Source organism: Anomalospiza imberbis, chromosome 6, assembly GCF_031753505.1.
Source record: "Anomalospiza imberbis isolate Cuckoo-Finch-1a 21T00152 chromosome 6, ASM3175350v1, whole genome shotgun sequence".
In the NCBI taxonomy this organism is placed as follows: Eukaryota; Metazoa; Chordata; class Aves; order Passeriformes; family Viduidae; genus Anomalospiza; species Anomalospiza imberbis.
Window position 1 is genome coordinate 12,214,439 of NC_089686.1, and position 17,109 is coordinate 12,231,547.

Here is a 17,109-nt window from a genome sequence, read left to right on the forward strand (position 1 = left end):
AGTGGGAAAGTCCTTCTAGAGGCAAGGGGGAATAAACACACAATTACACTAGTTAGGCCTAAATAATAAACTGTCCTGTAAGGTTTATCTGCATGAGAAAACTCTAGAAAGGTAATCTGAATTAACATTTCTGTAATGAATGAAACCACATTAGATCCCTGCAGACACACTCATTATTAATTAAATCAACCCTATTTCGTATTTGGTATAATTTACTGTGATGTGAATTAAGCTTAATTAAATTAAGGTCACTTGAATGCTGAATCAGATAATATATACAATGATTTAATTTAGTTTACCTAATTTACTTTACATTCCCATTTTTGGTGATTTGGATTAGTTTTCCTTCAAATCCTTGCTCAGACAGCTTTAGAATTGAGAGAGACAGCAAAAACCTGAGGAGATGCTGCAAAAATTGCCCCCATAATCAGTAGTTTTGAGCTGTCAATGAGTTCACCCCCCAGGAAAGGGGTACTCGAAGCTGCGTATCCCACTGGGGACACACTGCCAGGGCTGCTGCGTGCTCAGTCTCCATGAAGGTTCTGTCTTCACCAAAGTTCCCTGTCTTCTGTCTTCACTAAAGTTCCTCTGGTGCCTGGAGGCTGGAGAGAAAATCAGACCCTGGAAGACTTCACTTCATCCTCCTGCACTGCAAGGGCTGAACAGATGTTGATGGGCCATGAGAAATGCATGTCCTGAAGGAAAATGCGACAATCCTCAAGGAAGCTGAAGCATTTGATGTGGTTATTTTTTAAATAGCAGGTCACGAAAATATTTGACATGTTTTTTACTGTTGGGAATACACAGCAGTTATCAAAGTTCTTGTTTGTAATAAAATAACAAAAAATCATAAAAGCCTGCTTCTTCAGGCAGACATGTTAAATTGAGTTGCCATGTTTATTCACAGTTTTGAGCTCTTCTCACTTTGCTTACCCTGCTCCAACACTTAAAAAATCACCACTGAGTCTTCTAGCAAACTCCCTTCATGTTCCTCTTATGTGACTATGCTTTTTATCATTAAAAAGATTTTTCTGTCTACACACATGTGTAGACAAATGCACTCTGTCGTATTTAGGGCACCAGTCATCTAGTATTTTCTCTGATGCAGGTACCATCTGTGAAACTGAACTGCAGTTCAGGCCTATCATACTGAGATGGGTGTTGGGGAATCAGAGAGGGAAATTGATATTAGATTATAATCCTACTGCATTCAAATAGAAGACAAGGGCTCTAGCAAGGTCAGGCTTAACCTTTAATACCCAGGCATACCTTTAAATATTTTTTCAGGGAACCTTCAGCTGTGTTGTTTGTTTTCCAGTGTCCACACAGGATTATCATCTTTTAAGGGTCACAAAAGGTGTCCAAACCTCTGAAGCAAAAGGATGATGAGGAGACCCTGTTAGCAACAACAGATGACAGCTGGCATCAGGGTGCAACTAAGGTTGCAGTGACAGACTTTGACCAAAGTTGCAAAGAGATCAAAGACCGGAGACCATAGAAAGCATTCCTGGGTGAGGAAAAGGACTATTCTTTTAGCAATTTAGCATGGAAGTCCTTATCAAACCACTGGGTTAATCAGACCATGCAGCAATCTAAATGTGGGCTCCTGCAAGGATGAAATCAGCACTGTAAGGAGGGTCAGACACGGAGCATCATTTCCACTTGGGCTGTCCTGCAGCGTTGTGGGGCATCACAGCCTTCTCTGGCACTCCCTCTGGTGCTGAGAGACATTTACACAGCTCCTTGGGGAACTGACTCTGGAGACTGAGCCAGCTGGAAACTGGGAGAACTAAAGCAGACCTGCACCAGTACTCAGGACAGCACTAACATCTAAATGCACACGCAAGGCATTCACCCTGCACACCTCTGAACACACTTCATAGCTTGAGAAATGTCCTTGTGTGCCTTTATTGCTCTTACAAACTTGTTTCCACATTCCCTAGCTTGCTGGCTCAGTGTCCCCTCTGCTATTTCTGTAACACTCTCATATTTAATACCATGAAATTTTAAAATAGTATGCTGGCTCAGGTTTTTTGAGCTCCTGCAAAGAGTTACAGTCATGCAGTTCCAGCGCTATTTTTATTTAGCAAGCCAGGACAGAAGAGACAAGCAGACCCTTGCAGCTCACCCTTGGGTCACATCTTGAGGAATATAAAATGAGGAGGCATTCCCTGGGGTCAATACAGCAAGCCCTGAGGGACCCCCCAGTAAGACACACACACTCCTCAGTTACACTAAACACACTGACCATCTTTCTGTTCCCTTATTTCCACTTTTGCTTGTGAACCCTAAAAGTGAAGGACCCACCTCACCTGCCTCACTGGGATAGCTCTGGCAGCCCCGGCCCTCCACACTGTTTCCCAACAAGCCTGCTCCTTGTACCACCTGCCCACCTCCTCTGCTCCCCCAAGGGCTGGGGTTGTTTTTAATTTACTGACAGGTTTTCAGATAATAATTGTTCATTGGGGGTAGGGGGAACATTTTAAACAAGATCCTTATATTCCTATTTGTATATGTTAAAGGTGAGGACTTCCATACAGAGGACAGGAATAACTTTTGTCTCCCCTCCTAAAAGCTACAAATTTCCCCTGCTGAGTTCTGCCCTCAAATGAAGAAGAGATCCTTCACTGCTCCATCAGACCCCAACCCCTTCAATCCTTGCACGTACATTCAAATTTATTACGGTCAGTGGTCTCAGCACAACAGCCATTAGGTTCACAAGCACCAAGGATGCTGTTCCCAGTAATAAGGTCAGGAATGTGTACAAGTGCTTTCAAGATTAAGGCCTTAATGCTGTAGCATCAGCCAGCTTTCTCCCTGCCTCCAGCATTAGATGTGAGCAGCTGAAATCCCCAAGGATGGAGGCTGATGGCTCCAGGCTGACCTGCAGGTACAGGCAAGTGCCTCTGGACTGCTCCTGGGTGTGTGATGAACCAGACATCCCTGGGCACCATCCCTCACCCCAGCAGCCCTGGAGACAGCTGTGTGTGGTTCTGTATGCTGGGAGCTAACGTTTGACAGTTCAGCACCAATTAAAACAAATAAACACAAAGCCAGGAGGCAGCCGGTCAGGCTCTGGGAGGATCCATCACAACACTGGGCTACCAGTGGAATGTGAGCTGGTGTTGGGAGTTGTGGATCACTTTGATGACAAAGCAGCACCTCTAATGGGCAATACTGCACGTGCCAAAGTGTGATGAAGAGATGTAACTCCTTGTCTCACCTACTCAAAGATGGCTCTTATTACCAGACAAGCAAGACAACAAACAGGAACAGATAAAGGACATTTTATTAAGCATACAGGTAAAATGAACATGTAAGTCCATGTTTTCTCTCTTCTACTTACTAAATAGTCAAAGAAACTAATGGCCTGAGAAGGCTGCTTTATTTGGATGATACAACCCTTACTTCTCAACAGCTGTGGGACCAAAAATGGACTTGAATTCACCTAGGTGATGTATTTAGCTAATGAAAAGAAAGATAGCATGCAAATGTGTTGCAGCACTCAACACGAATTCATGATGAAGTCATAATATTAAAGCTACCTCATTCTGTCAAAATATACTTGCCCAGTACTTCCCTCATTTTAAATTACAAATCCTTTTGAAAAAGAAATTCACTGATTAACTCAAATCCTACTACTGTTTGGCAGGTGGGAGCTAGAATGACAGACAAAATAGAGCCATGTAATAAAATAATTTTAGTATCAAAAGTATTTTAAGTGGGTAAGAAGAACAGTAAGGAGCTAACAGGAATAGGTACACACATACAAACTACATGAAATATGTGCATATGGGGATGATTTTAAACTGCCTTTTTTCTGATTTTTAAAAATTTTGTAGACATTTTTGATCTCTCTTTCAATGTCCTCTGGACCGTGAACCATGAATTGAGCAGTGCTAGTCTGTGCAGTGCTGAAGACATATTCCTACTCATCCAGCACACATATAACAGACATTTCCAACTACAGCTTTTACACTTGAATTTACTTATTTAAGCTATCCTTTCATCATGAGCATTCAGCAGCCCCGGGTGTGCTTAACTGTTCCTGTTGCATGCAGACACACACGCTTGGAACATCGCTGCAGCCAAGCTCCTGAACTGTGTACAGCTCTGGAAAGAAAAGCATTCAGCAAGCAATTAAAGGGATTATGGTGGCCATGGCCCTGCTTCTTGTTAATGCCATTTCACTGTATTTTCTAGATCTCCTCATTACTGAGGGAGTGGCTTACTGACAAGGGATAAAGGAAGGAATCTACACACATGCTGACTAAGAAGCAGCGAATGATGGGAATGGGAAAAGAAGAAAGGGAAGGAGGAATGAATGGATGGCAATACATAATGAACTTTGCCGTAATGATTAGCATTTACTAAAAAGATGGTTGTCATCCTCAAAAATGCTTTTTGAACAGGAGACTCCAATCTAGCAAAGCAAGGACTTCAACAGGACCAAACTTAAGCCTTAAATCCAGTGCTAGACTGAGACCCAGCTACTTAACTACTTAATTCCCTCTCAGGTAAGAATTTTCATCCTCCAGCAGATAAAGCAATGATGCCAAAAAGGCTAAGAGATTTAGCAGCTGCAGACCAACCCAGGAAGTACAGCCTGCCTGCACCATGGAGCTCACCCCAACAACAAGGACTGGGCCTGACCAGCCTTGCTGCAGAAACACAAACTGCTGGAGCATCTCCCCGTGCCTGCACCCATGGCACACTATGCATCACAGTACTACACAGCCTGCTCTTTTTTTCTTTTCTTTTCTCTTTTACTCTCTTTTCACAGAAAAAGATGTCTATCCATCCTGACACCTATATGAAGCTGAAGAAAGACAGAAATACAACTGTGAGATCTCAAGTTGCAGGAATGACACCTACTGCCTGGGAAATGAACTGCTCACCTAAATGAGATCAAACTCGCTGGTGAGGAGCTTCCACAGAACAAACCAGCACATGGACATGAGCCAGCAATGTGTGCTCACAGCCCAGAAAGCCAATTGAATCCTGGGCTGCATCAAGAAAGGGTTGGCCAGCAGGTAGAAGGAGGTGATTTTGCCTCCTTCATTCTGATGAGACCTCACCTGCAGCACTGCACCCAGCTCTGGGGTCCCCAGCACAGGAAAGACAGGGACCTGCTGGAGTGACTTTTAAAGTCCCTTCCAACCCAAACAATTTTGTGATTCTACAAAACAGGTCCAGCCCCAATGCTGACTGTGAGGGTGATCACATGAAAGCCCACAGTCAGTGAGGGAGGTTCAGTGATTTAAGAAAGGTGTTTAATTCCTGATAAACAGTATATATAACTCAGGGCAGGCAGAAACACCTCCATCATGAACTCAGGTGAAAAGTACCTTTTTTGGACAGGGAGCATGGTTAGTAGTTAGAAAATGCTCATCCATACCAACAGCTAGGCTACACAGTTTGTACCTCAAAGCACTAGGGAGCCTGCAGTGGAAAGGTCTGCAGAGCATAAGAGGAAGAACAGGAGCAGCATCTCAGTAAAAGAACTATTTTAATTTGTAGTAATAGCATTCCCTGAAGAAATGGTTTCTTGAGCATTTCTGGTGTCAAGGACCACTACCACAACCTAACTTACATATACACCCTTTGCATATGGAAAGTGAATTTTCTTTTCTTCTGTCCTTCTATGTAAAGACTTCATGACCCAGCTCATCCTACCAAACCACAAGTGGCTAAATCAGCACAGCTGAGGGGAACAAGAATGGGAACTCAGGAGAAATATATAAACTAACACTGAACTTGAAAAAAATGTAATGCCTGAATGCCTGGATCAAGAAGGAAAGTCAAAAGTTTCTGTTGGCCACATGTTCCAACTTTAGGACTATGAAATACCCAGTGAAATGCAACCAGCTTCACTGGTTGTTGTTGTATTACAGAATGGCACTCTGGATAGCCAGAAATGTTGAAAGTTTCCAGGCTCAAATGTTTGTTAAGGACTTGCCCACTCTCTCTCCTCTGACTAATAAAGATAGATATCCTTAATGCTCCTACAGCTCTCAAATGATGAATAGTTTTGGAAAGACTGTCAGTAATATTCCAAGCATTTGCCCAATGCAAAAATGCAAAGTCTCACAGGAAGAAGCATTCTGCAATGCTAAATACACCAAAAATGGAGGGAAAAAAGAATTAAACTGTTTTCAGTTTCACAGGGTCACAACTTGGACTGAAACACACCTTTAGTGTTACTGGGTGATGTGCACGCACAGCCATGAACCCGGAGCTGTCACGGGAACCATGAGGTTCCTACAGCACAGGGCAGAGATGTCCCCAGCAGCCCAGTTACTGGGAAACACTGCAAAGCTTCCTGTGGGCTAACAGGAACAAGGCAGATTAAGCCAAGCAAGGCTGTGTGCTGCCATGACTTGCACCCTGGCAGCCTGGCTGGAGGTCTGGTGTCTTCTCCCTGGGCGGCATCAGGGCTGCACTGTGACAGGGACAGGAGCCTTATGGGTGTGCTGATTGAGTGTGCCGTGGTGGTTTTCGGTCCTTTCCCCTCATTACAGCACATCAGATCAAAAAGCAGATGAAATGGAAGTCTTGGGTAGGTGACTGCAGACGAAATCTGCCTGAGGGCGAACAACAAGCCCAGACAAAGGAACAGTGGCACAGTTCCTCCACCTCTCCTCCCTGCTCCTGAGAAACTGAGTCCAGGCCACAAGACAGAGAAAAAGAAAAATGAGGGGAAGCACTGTGGGTCCCTTGAGTTCTGCCAAATGATGACTATGAACAAAACAAAAAACTGTGGGGGCAATACCAATGTACAGCTGGGGCAGTCTTTGCTGCTTACCTACTGCAGTGAAAGACAATACCAAAACATCAGTGACATTTTCTTAAATGTAAATAAAGAGTGGATGAGATAATACTATGGTTCTGACTCTACAAAAACCCCTGAAATATTTATACTGACCTTCTCAAAAAAAGAAAACCTGCAGCTCATTCAACTTATTTTATTTCAACTTATTTAAATTATGTAATTATTAAGATTTAAAATTAGTTATAATTCATTTCATTTTGGCAGCAGTTTTAGAAATCTTTTCTAAAGGGGTTCTATACTGCTCCTTACACAGTGCTCAGAACATATGACATAATAAGAAAAAGGAAAGAAATCATGAAACTTGCAAGATACAGGAAATTATTTGAAACTGAATTGTGTTTGTACTTTGGAAAGATTTTTATTATTTCTTACAAGAAATACAAATATTTAAAGTAAAATACTTCAAAAGAGAGAAGTTCTGCCCAAAGAAGTAGCTAGCCATGTGCAGACAGACTATGCAGACACCTTTAATTGTCACACACTTTAATGGAGCTGTTCTGTACCAGTGTACCTATTGTTTAACATGGTCTGAGACCCAGAAACAGACAGAAGGGACACACCACACAAACCCACAACACTGAGTTAAACAGACCTGTGCACATTTGAAAGATTATCTTCAGCCTCAGTCATACCACTACAAAATACAAGACAAAATACCCAAAGAAATGAGGAAATGCACAAAAATATGTCCAGGATCTGTGCTTTACTTTAGAGAGGGGGGAAAAAGTTGAAAGTATACAGAATAAAAGCATGAAAGAGGCACAGCTGGCCTGCCTGTTCCATGGCCTGACAGTCAGGGTACACTGATGGGAACCCAGCATTGCCAACAGAACACCACTGCTGCCTTTACGTGGGCACAGCCAGCATGGCACAACCTTCAAGGGAGGTCCAAAATCTCCTGACAATGAGTTTATCTGCAGCTAGAGTTTACCTAGCCCTCTAAAGATCAAGGATGAGCTAACACAAGCAATCTTCTATCAGCAGCATAGCACCCACACTTGGAATTCTGGTGCCCAAACCATGACAGAATGGGCAAAGGGCTGGGAGCTTTGCTACTGACGGACGCTGGCAGAACTGCGTGGCACAGGCTCAGCTTGAAAGGCTGCAAACCTAAACTTATCCCAAGGCAGGGCTGGGGAGGGTGGTCTGACAGCTCCCAGCTGACCCCAGGAACACACAGCCACACACACCACGATGCTGCAGCAGGCAGCAGGAGTCAGAGCATGGCAGGACAGAGCCTTTGAATTAAACAAAAATTAGCTAAGTTACAGGCATATTGCTCCAGCTCAGAAATCAATTTCTAAGTGACAAGGTTGAATTATATTTTATAGCCAACTTGATTTTGTTATCCATCTCAGGCTGTGCTCCTGCTTTTCTACTGGAAACACTGAGCTATAAAGTCCACCAGTCCAGTGAGGTTGGTAACCCCAAATTTGACTATAAATAAAAACATCATGTTCTGTCTTGTTTTTTACAGATACAAATAGAAATAAATGGTAAAGAGAGAAAAGTTAAAAAATAACACTACATACATGCAACTCCAGTTACCCTCCATGCAAACTGAAAGAATTGGCAAGATTCTTGAGTTATCTCATGAACTGCTTAATGAATAGATAATGGGGAGGACACTGAAATGCTCAATACATTGTGTTTATTGGTATAAATATAAGGACTTTGCTTGCTTATGTCTGAAAACAAAAGGGTGAAGAAGTATACTGTACATACCTTTCCGTTATTAAAACAGATATGTACCATGAATATTCAGTCCTCTTTTTCTCAACATGTTGCTCCATCCATTTAAATTAGAGCTAAATACAACATCTTTTTCAGATTTCCAGTTGACAGCCGTATAAAAACCTCAGAACAAAAAGGCTGACTTTAGCTGAACTTTAAGGTGCTCTGTTTTCCCCCATAATTTCTGTGCTGAACTGGTTACTTTGGCTTGGATTAAAGCGTGTTATACCACAAAAAAAAGTAAGGAGGTATAGTTTTAATCTGAATAATCCTGTTTAGAGGCTGGTTCCATCTCCAGATATTAACTGTATGTTCTGTTTAGAAAAAAATGAAGCGCTTAAAGTGGGAGGCTTCCCCCTCCTTCCCCATCACTGCCTCAGGAGCACAGCACAGAGAGCAAATGTACACTCACTACAGCCATGGCAAAAAGAGAGATGGATTTTTTCAGGGATACACACAAAGTGCTATGTCTAGTTTTTATTTTTAAGAATAGGGGCCACTGAAACACAGATGCCTTATAAACTACAGGTATGACTAAGAAATTACAGGTTACATCTCTGTTGACAGAATGTAAAAATTTTGTTTTCAAATACAGCGATATTCATAGACATTTCCCGAAATATGAGGTAATTTTGTGACTTCTAAGAATAAATTAATATCCACTGTCAAATAACTGCTACATTTCTTGTACTAAAGCAGTATTTTTGTGTACTAAAAAATAATAACACCTCTGCACTTTAACATTTTCCACACAGGGATCCTAATTCATTTTTGGGGCAGAACATCTATTATAACCTGTTTTATTCCTAAGGTGTCTGGTACACCCACTATTCACACACTTCATACCTTTGAAGTGAAGACATAAAGAATTATCAAAAAATGGAAACCATCACATAAATGCAATAGTGCAAAGAATAGCACTGTAATCTATCCACCACAAAAAGCAGTATAAATAAAACACACATGGCTCAGCAAATGTTTCAAGGAGGTTTTTATTAAATTATTATATAGCCTGCCAGGGTATTTTGGAATTATACAGCCTGTATTTATTAAACAAGAATTGTTATTGGAAAAGGTTTTAGGTGATTTACTGACAAGTACAATCTATTCAGTAATGTCTGCATATGCAAAGGAAAAAAATCTGTAATGGAAGCATTTAAAAACAGGATTCCATTAAAAAACCCAATAAAATAATAATATACATTAAGTATGAAAGTGATATTTATAACAAAAGTGTGATGCACCTGCAGATGCCAAGTGTCACGTGGGGAAAGCAGGAAAGGGCAGCTGCACAAGGACACGCCCAGCAGCACACACAGACCAGCTCTGGCTGCCTCATGTAGAGCAAAGGCAGCCTGGGGGTGCAACCTAGAGAAGCACCCCCTCCATCATCGTCAAAAGTGAGGATATGGGGAAGTTCTGGAGCCTCTCCTGGAGTTAAGCTACTTTTCCCTTCCAAAACACCCAGTGCCTGACCTCCTCTGAGAGTGCCCAAGCTCTCCTGGTGGGGATCACTTTGGGTACATTATGATACTCTAGTTCGCAGTCTGTCCTGATGGGTCTCTCTTCCCTCTTCCAACAAAAAGTGCAACCACCAACTGTGGAAGTTCATGTGGAGGAGAACATCATCAATGGGAGAAACCCAACATCATTGCAGCCTTCCAATTTGCTCATGGTGCCTCCTTGGGGTGACAGATGGGCTTATGAGTCAGTAAGCCAACTTTCCTTCGTCCCAGGGAAAGAGCTCTAGCAACCCTTCTGCATGGGGCAAGAGTTCTCCCAGCTGGGCTGCTAAGTGAGCAGGAGGGAGCAAGGGAAAACTTCCCTATCATCTGCTGTGTTTGATGACTTCTCCCCAGAGGTCTCTGACTCGCATTCTGGTCAGACCAGGTGAGACTGATGCAGACACACCTTCTGCATGGAGACCAGAGACACATGACCACCAGACACATGACACAGCAGGTCTGTGTGCTTTTGGCCCTCCCCAAGAATGTAATTCTAATCAAGTGAGAAAAATTTATGGTAATGTAAATGGCTAAAAAAATCGATGCAGCTCCAAGTCTTCAACACACATGATAGTGCCAGGAAGGAGTAAATGTAACTGTAAATGTAGGCAAAGGTTTTTCTGGACTCCCACTGCACTTGCTAGGAGCAAAGCCAACCCTGCAATTCAGAAATCAGGCACCACAGAAAGATATCTGGCTTCAAACTGTTATTTCCATTTCTATGGTTTCCCAAAGCAATTTTACTTTGCTAAAGATAATTATTAAGTAGAAAAATTCACTAGTATTCAAGATGAATCAGGGGCTGGGCTGCTCCGAGATACTGTCAGCTCAAGCAAACTCGAATAAATGAGGAAAGAGAGAGGTTTGGACAAGTATAAACCAAGCCAAATTACGTTTCCCCTCCATCCTTCCACCAGGAAATTGGGTTGGTGGGGCTTTTTGCCCTTCCTGACAAAGTGACCTCGGGACAACTACGAGCTGTAGCACCCGCTGCCTGAGGAGAGGGAGACTGGCAGATCCGGCACGGCCCATGCTGGATGCTCTTGAGAAATATCCCATCTCCGCTCCTCCGGTGAACTCCTCGTTCCCTTCCTCGCACACCGCTCTCCCCGCCCGGGGTCCTTCGCCCGACGAAGCTCTCGCCGTCCCCCCGGGCTGCACGGCCCGGCTCTACCGGGCGGATCCCGGCTGCGGGGCCCGGCATCACCGGGCAGATACCAGCAGCAGGGCCCGGCATCAGCGGGCAGATTCCGGCTGCACGGTCCGGCAGCAGCGGGCAGATCCCTGGCTGAAGGACACGGCAGCAGCGGGCCGATCCCGGCTGCACGGCCCGGCCGAACGGGGCACATGCCGGCTGCAGGGCAGCGCAGCACCGGGCACATCCCGGCTGCAGGGCACGGCAGCGGCGGGCAGATCGCGGCGCTTTCGCAGGCGCTTGCAGCATTTTGTAACCGCCAGATAATCTGTCAGATGGACTTAGGCACTGACAGTCAAACATGCCAAAAACGTCACCACCCACTCCTACTATCCATCCGGCGAAGGACTAGGAAGCGCCGCATTGCTTAACCTCTCCTCTGCCTTCCACTGGCACAGGAAATCCCCACCCCCACGGCGTGACACCACCGCGGGGACCAGCGGTCCCCCCACCCGTCCGGCTGGAGCTCCGCGGCCGGCCTGCCCGCGGCGCTCGGCGCATCCCCGCCCGCACTCACCTCATCTTCCCGGCGGGGCGCGGCGGCGGCCGGGGCCGGGACTGCGGCCGGGACCGGGCGGTGGCGGCGGCGGGACGTGGGGGGGCTCCGGCGGCGGCGCCGCCCCAGCGGCAGCGCCGGGCCCCTGGGCGCTAGCCGGGCAGCGCGGCGCCGGGCAGCCCCTCCGCCGGCCCGGCCATGTTGCCGGCTCCCGCCCGGCTGCGCTGCCTGTGTCTGTGTGTGTGGGCAGGACAAAGCGCCGCCGCCGCCGCCCGCCCCGCGCCGCTCCGCTCCCACGCGCGGCGGGGCCGCGCCGCCCGCCCCGCCCCGCCCCGCGCCGCCCCCGCCGCGGCTGTCGGGGGCAGCCCGGCCCCGCCCGGCCCTGCCCGGCCCCGCCCGGCCCTGCCCGGCTCCCCGGCCCGGCCCAGGTGGGGCGGGGAGCGGCCGCGCACCGTGCGCGGCGCCGACCGGCGGCTGCGGGCTCCGCCGAGCTCCTCGGCCCGGGCTGGTGCGAGGTGCCGGGGACTTGGCCGTGCCGCGTCCCGAACCGTTCCCGGCTGGAGCGGGGCAGTGCCGAGGTTGGAGACCTCTCCTCTGCACAGTGCTGTCCTGTGCGGGGACAGAACCGGTGCTTTTGTGGGTAGAAGTGGGAGCAGAAATGGCATTTCCAGCTAACACCGGAGGGCAGCTGTGGTTCCTGCTCCCTTACTCTTCCCACTCGTCTCAACGAGTGTCCCTGCGAGCTCTCTTGCCCCGCTTTCAGCCTCGTCCTTTCTCCACACACACCTCCCAACCCTGGGCTGCCTCCAAGCCCTGTGTTTCTCCCACCCAGCTCTCCTCCCCGCTCCACATCCTAGTCCCATCCCTAACCCGCTGCCCTTCTCCTTCCAGTCACCTCGTGTGAACTGTCTTGGGCAGCCCAAACCACAGGGTGATGATATTGATGAGGTCCAGAGCCTGGAACTCCCCTTGCCTCTCTCCATGTCTCTTTACCTCTTCCCATGCATCACCCAGTAGAAAAAACATTATGTTGAAATTGGTATCACTTGACTATCCTCAAGGATCTGCCATGATACAGGACAAAATTATGCAGTTGTTTCCTGATCAGGTCTTCCATACTTAGGTCACCATAGCTTGTTTGCCATTTCTCAAGAGTAAAGGCTCTTCGCTCTAACTCTCTGTGGATCATCTCCCATTGATCTCTCCCAGTTCTGCATCACCCGGTTTAGACAAAAAAACCCCAACCAACCATGTCATCCCACAGCAGGCAGTGGGTTTCCAGGCAGCTGGCACGTGTGTGCACATGGTCTGTCTGGAACAGAAAAGGCTTCTGGCCCTCTCCCTCCCTCTGTGTGTCTGTGTCCCAATGAACACCGCCCCATCACTCCCTGAGACCCACCTCATCCGCATGTGCCGTGAAGGGCAAGGGAGCTGTACCCCTGTCTCTGTGTGCGGGGGTGGTTCTGGGAAGGTGCAGCCAGTGTGGCTGGGTGGGTGGGCTCTGGGCAGTGCCTATGGTGCAAAGTTGTGTGAGGGATTCAGGGGAATCTGCCCATGGTGCAGAGCAGACTGTGGGACTGCACAGGAGGTGACCAGGTGTGGCACAGAAAGCGCAGGAGATGAAGAGCAAAGTAATAGGGGCCATTTTCCACATAAATACTTAACATTTTTATTTCAATTTCTCTGAAAAGTTTATATACTCATGCCAATACAACCCTTACTTCTACTGTAGTAGTAACCTATGCCACCAGAATAAATGTTGCAAAAATCAAGCCCATAGATTTGATGTCCTACAGAGCTCTTTCATCACTGGCTTGTCAAGCCTTGCTGCTGTCCACTGCAGCTCCACACCAAATAAAATGTACTATAAAAAGAACAACAAAAATATGACAGCAACAAACCCCATGGTAGAAATCATGTATATGCCTTTTATTCAAGGCCATGCTTGTTTCTTGGTGGCCAATACATATCTGATACCTGCTGTTTTCAATGATCATTAATATGTTCAAAAATAATTAGAGGCAGAGTTACTGGGGTAACTCTGGGAGGCTGGGGGGGAGGGAACCCCCACCCCTTCTGTGCCTCACAAGCACAAATCCCAGCTTGTGCCTTCCCTGTCCCATAGCAGGTCTGCTCCATCCTCTTCCCAAGTGACCCCCCCAATGAATCTAAGCTCACTTCAGATAGAGAGGGTCTCCTAAAGAAGCTGCTTCCCTTATATCTAAGGGGCCTCCTTGTTAGTTTGAAATGAAAATGTACAGTCCTTTCTCATTTGCAATTATCCTAAATCTCCTAGGAGGCACAGTATGCATAGTTTGTATAAAGAAACAATTGTGTCAGACCACAGATCTGATATGCAGTCTCCCTCAAGTGACAGTGGCTTGGAGAAACTCATCCATGTAATTTGTGATGAGGTTGCTGAAGGTAGTAAGCATATGAAGAAATAATGAGCAAAAATAAAGCCTATTTTCTTATTACTATCATCTGACTAATCCTTTAGAGTGTGGGTCACTGACCAGCTCATGGGACATATGGGAGACAGCATAAGGCAGGGAGGACGCTCATTAAACTGGAGAGTTTCATGGTAATACTTGAATTTAAAACTTGATTAAAATAGAAAATCCATATGTGATTTCACTGAGAATCTGTTTTTTAAAAGTATAATTTCCTTAAGATAGGTTTATACAGGCACAAATCAAACAGGTAAATAAATTATTGTAAATCATACTATGTTTGAGATATAAAACTAGAATATTTAGTTTTATAGAAGCAAAACTGTCTTCTGCAAAGACTTTTATCTGTGCACCTTGGCTGCACAGCACAAAGGGACACAAAGAACTGAAATCACAGCCACCATGTGCCCCAGTACTGACACATCCAGCCCTGGCAGCTGCCCACAAGGGACTGCAAACTACCTGGTAAGGACAGGGTGGCTTCCGCCACTCACCACTCTGTACCTGCACTGTCTCCTGAGCACAGGTACTCTCTGTCCCTGGGCAAACTGCAACACCTCACTGGATATAAACTTGTGCAGCATCTACCCTTGAAAAGGGTTGGGAGGCTTAATTGCCCATGAGGTGGTTGAGAAATGATGCAGAAATGCAGTTAGGTTACTAGACTATACAATTACATTTGCTGTTTTATTTATTCTTACAGAAAGAAGCAAGAGAGGAAAGACAGATACCAATCTCGCTGACCACTAACAGCACAAAAATAGAACAGCATTAAAAATCTTTCTTGTATCAGAATCCATGAGGCTTCCTTATCAACATTTATTGGTTGACCAGTAGATCACTGTGTTGACAGAAATACATGACTGGACCATGTAATAATTGCTTTTCTGGGACAAATCTGACATTATACTGCAATCAGAACTGTATGTCTTCTAAGAGACTTAAAGCTGGCAATTTGTATTGATAGATATATAATCTTTGACTGTACTCTTGGTAATTCACCTGCTCTTTGCCCAAGGAGAAATTCTGACCCACCAGGGTGGTCTCCATCCTGCTGGACTCATTGGTCTTCCCTCTTCCCATTGCACCTCTCCCTGTCTGCAAATTCTCCTGCAGAGCCCAGCCAAGACCTGTACAAGAGAAGTGCTGTCCCTATGACTGCACCTTTCCCAGCTGAGACCTCCTGCATGGCAAACCCTGATGGATCTGCTGCCAGGCCTCTGGGTCCTGTTGCAAAAACTGCCCTGGGGCCTGCTCTGTTTGTTGTTTCAGGGATTTCATGTTAGGAGGGGAGGAGTAGGAGGAGGAGGAAGAGGATGGCCTCCTTATGCAGTCACGCAGCCTGGGGCAACATCCTCTGTAAACATCCTCCTATCAGGAGCTCAAGGTCATCCAGTTGTTTTTCTCAGTCTCCATGCCATGTCCAGGCTGGTGCAGCAGCAGTCTTGTGGTCATTTTTTCCCACTGAATTTGTCCAGCTCAGAGCTTTCTCTTGAAACTCTGGCACTTTCCTGTGCACTTGTCCACAAAACAACCTCTTTCCAAGAAAAACAAATGTCCACAATAGTTTCTTTTACACACTTATTATTGGAAGGCTTTTCCTAAGCAAGGAGGTTTTAGCCTTGTGAAAATCACCCTTGAGAGGAATTCATTATATCACATCCTGTAATATATACATAAGCTTTTATTTCTAAAAGGAATTGTTTCTCAGACAGCAACATGACTCAGAACCTTTGCCAAAGATGAAGTTGTATGATTTCACAGACCCCTTACTGAGGCAGAAAGAATATGATTTCCAATTTCAGGGGCAAAGCAAGATTCAAAGATCCCCAAAATTAAGAGAGGTTCAGTCCTGGATGTTGGGTTTTCAGCCATCACCACATCCCTATGACCTTTGCACCATTTGGCACATCTCAGGTTTGTTGTGGCAGCCCAAAGGAGCCATGGTGATGTCACTCACTGTCTGCTCCTGGATTCCCTTAGCAATATTTCATCCAGTTCTGGGATGAAGAAGAAAGGATGAGAAGAGAGTGGAACAAAGAATCAAGTAGCAGAAGAGTACGGTAGGTGCTAAAGGGAATAGGAAAATGGAGACTACAGAAAAATGAAGGAATTAATAAGTTTGGAATTTTTATTTTTACAAAAAAAGGAGAGAAAAGGAAATTACATGAAAAGGAAAAAAATGAGGAAATAATGAAGAAGGGAAAGAATTAATGTGGAAAGAATAAATAGGAAAAATAGACTGATGATATACTTTAATTCTATTTTATTACACTTCCTCCAGTGAGGATGCTTTGCTTTCAGGGAGATAGTCAGTGCCTCCTCTTGGAAAGGGAGGAGCTCACTGGCACTTTTATTTTTCCTGTTATGCCTTCTGAGAGCAGAGTTTACAATCACTAGGGAGGCTGAAGCAGGAAGCTGCAGACTTCCAGGCAGCAGGGAGGAGCTCTGCCTTGCAGGCAGACCCTGGGGACCTGTTCAAGGCCAAAGGTGACTTTCCCTCTCACCCAAAACCAGTCGGAAAGGAGTCGGCACAGGGGTGATGCTGTGCTCCCAAAGCCAGAGGCAGCCGGGGCTCTCCAGGCTGCTCAGGCTGCGTGTGGCCAGATTTTCTGCTGAGCAGGAGCTGCACATACGGGAAATGCCACAGGGCTTTTCACTTCGGCTGAGCCTCCTGTCAGCTCACTCTCCAACTGTTCGAGCTGTAGACAGAGACTCGCAGACAGAGCTCAGCTTCTGCTCTTTTTAGGTGCTGTAAAGAGGCCAAAACACTTGAACCTCTGGTGCAATAACTTTCCCTGTGGTTACACAATGATGTCATAAATATGATGTTATAACACCAGTGAAAGCTGATGAAGAGGAGAAGCAGGGCAGGGAGGAAGGAAATGATGACA

At 45.9% G+C, this 17,109-nt stretch overlaps 2 protein-coding genes across 2 annotated transcripts in view; one reads left to right on the forward strand and one right to left on the reverse strand.

The window, feature by feature from the left end:
* EVL (Enah/Vasp-like) overlaps positions 1-12,006 on the reverse strand; it is a 140,498-nt gene extending 128,492 nt beyond the window's left edge. The window contains exon 1 of the mRNA XM_068192445.1: positions 11,784-12,006. Within this exon, the coding sequence (XP_068048546.1) occupies positions 11,784-11,788 (5 nt within the window). The 5' untranslated portion in view covers positions 11,789-12,006. The remainder of the gene's footprint in view (positions 1-11,783) is intronic.
* SETD3 (SET domain containing 3, actin N3(tau)-histidine methyltransferase) overlaps positions 1-17,109 on the forward strand; it is a 611,377-nt gene that overhangs the window by 164,409 nt on the left and 429,859 nt on the right. The gene's annotated exons all lie outside the window — the stretch shown is intronic.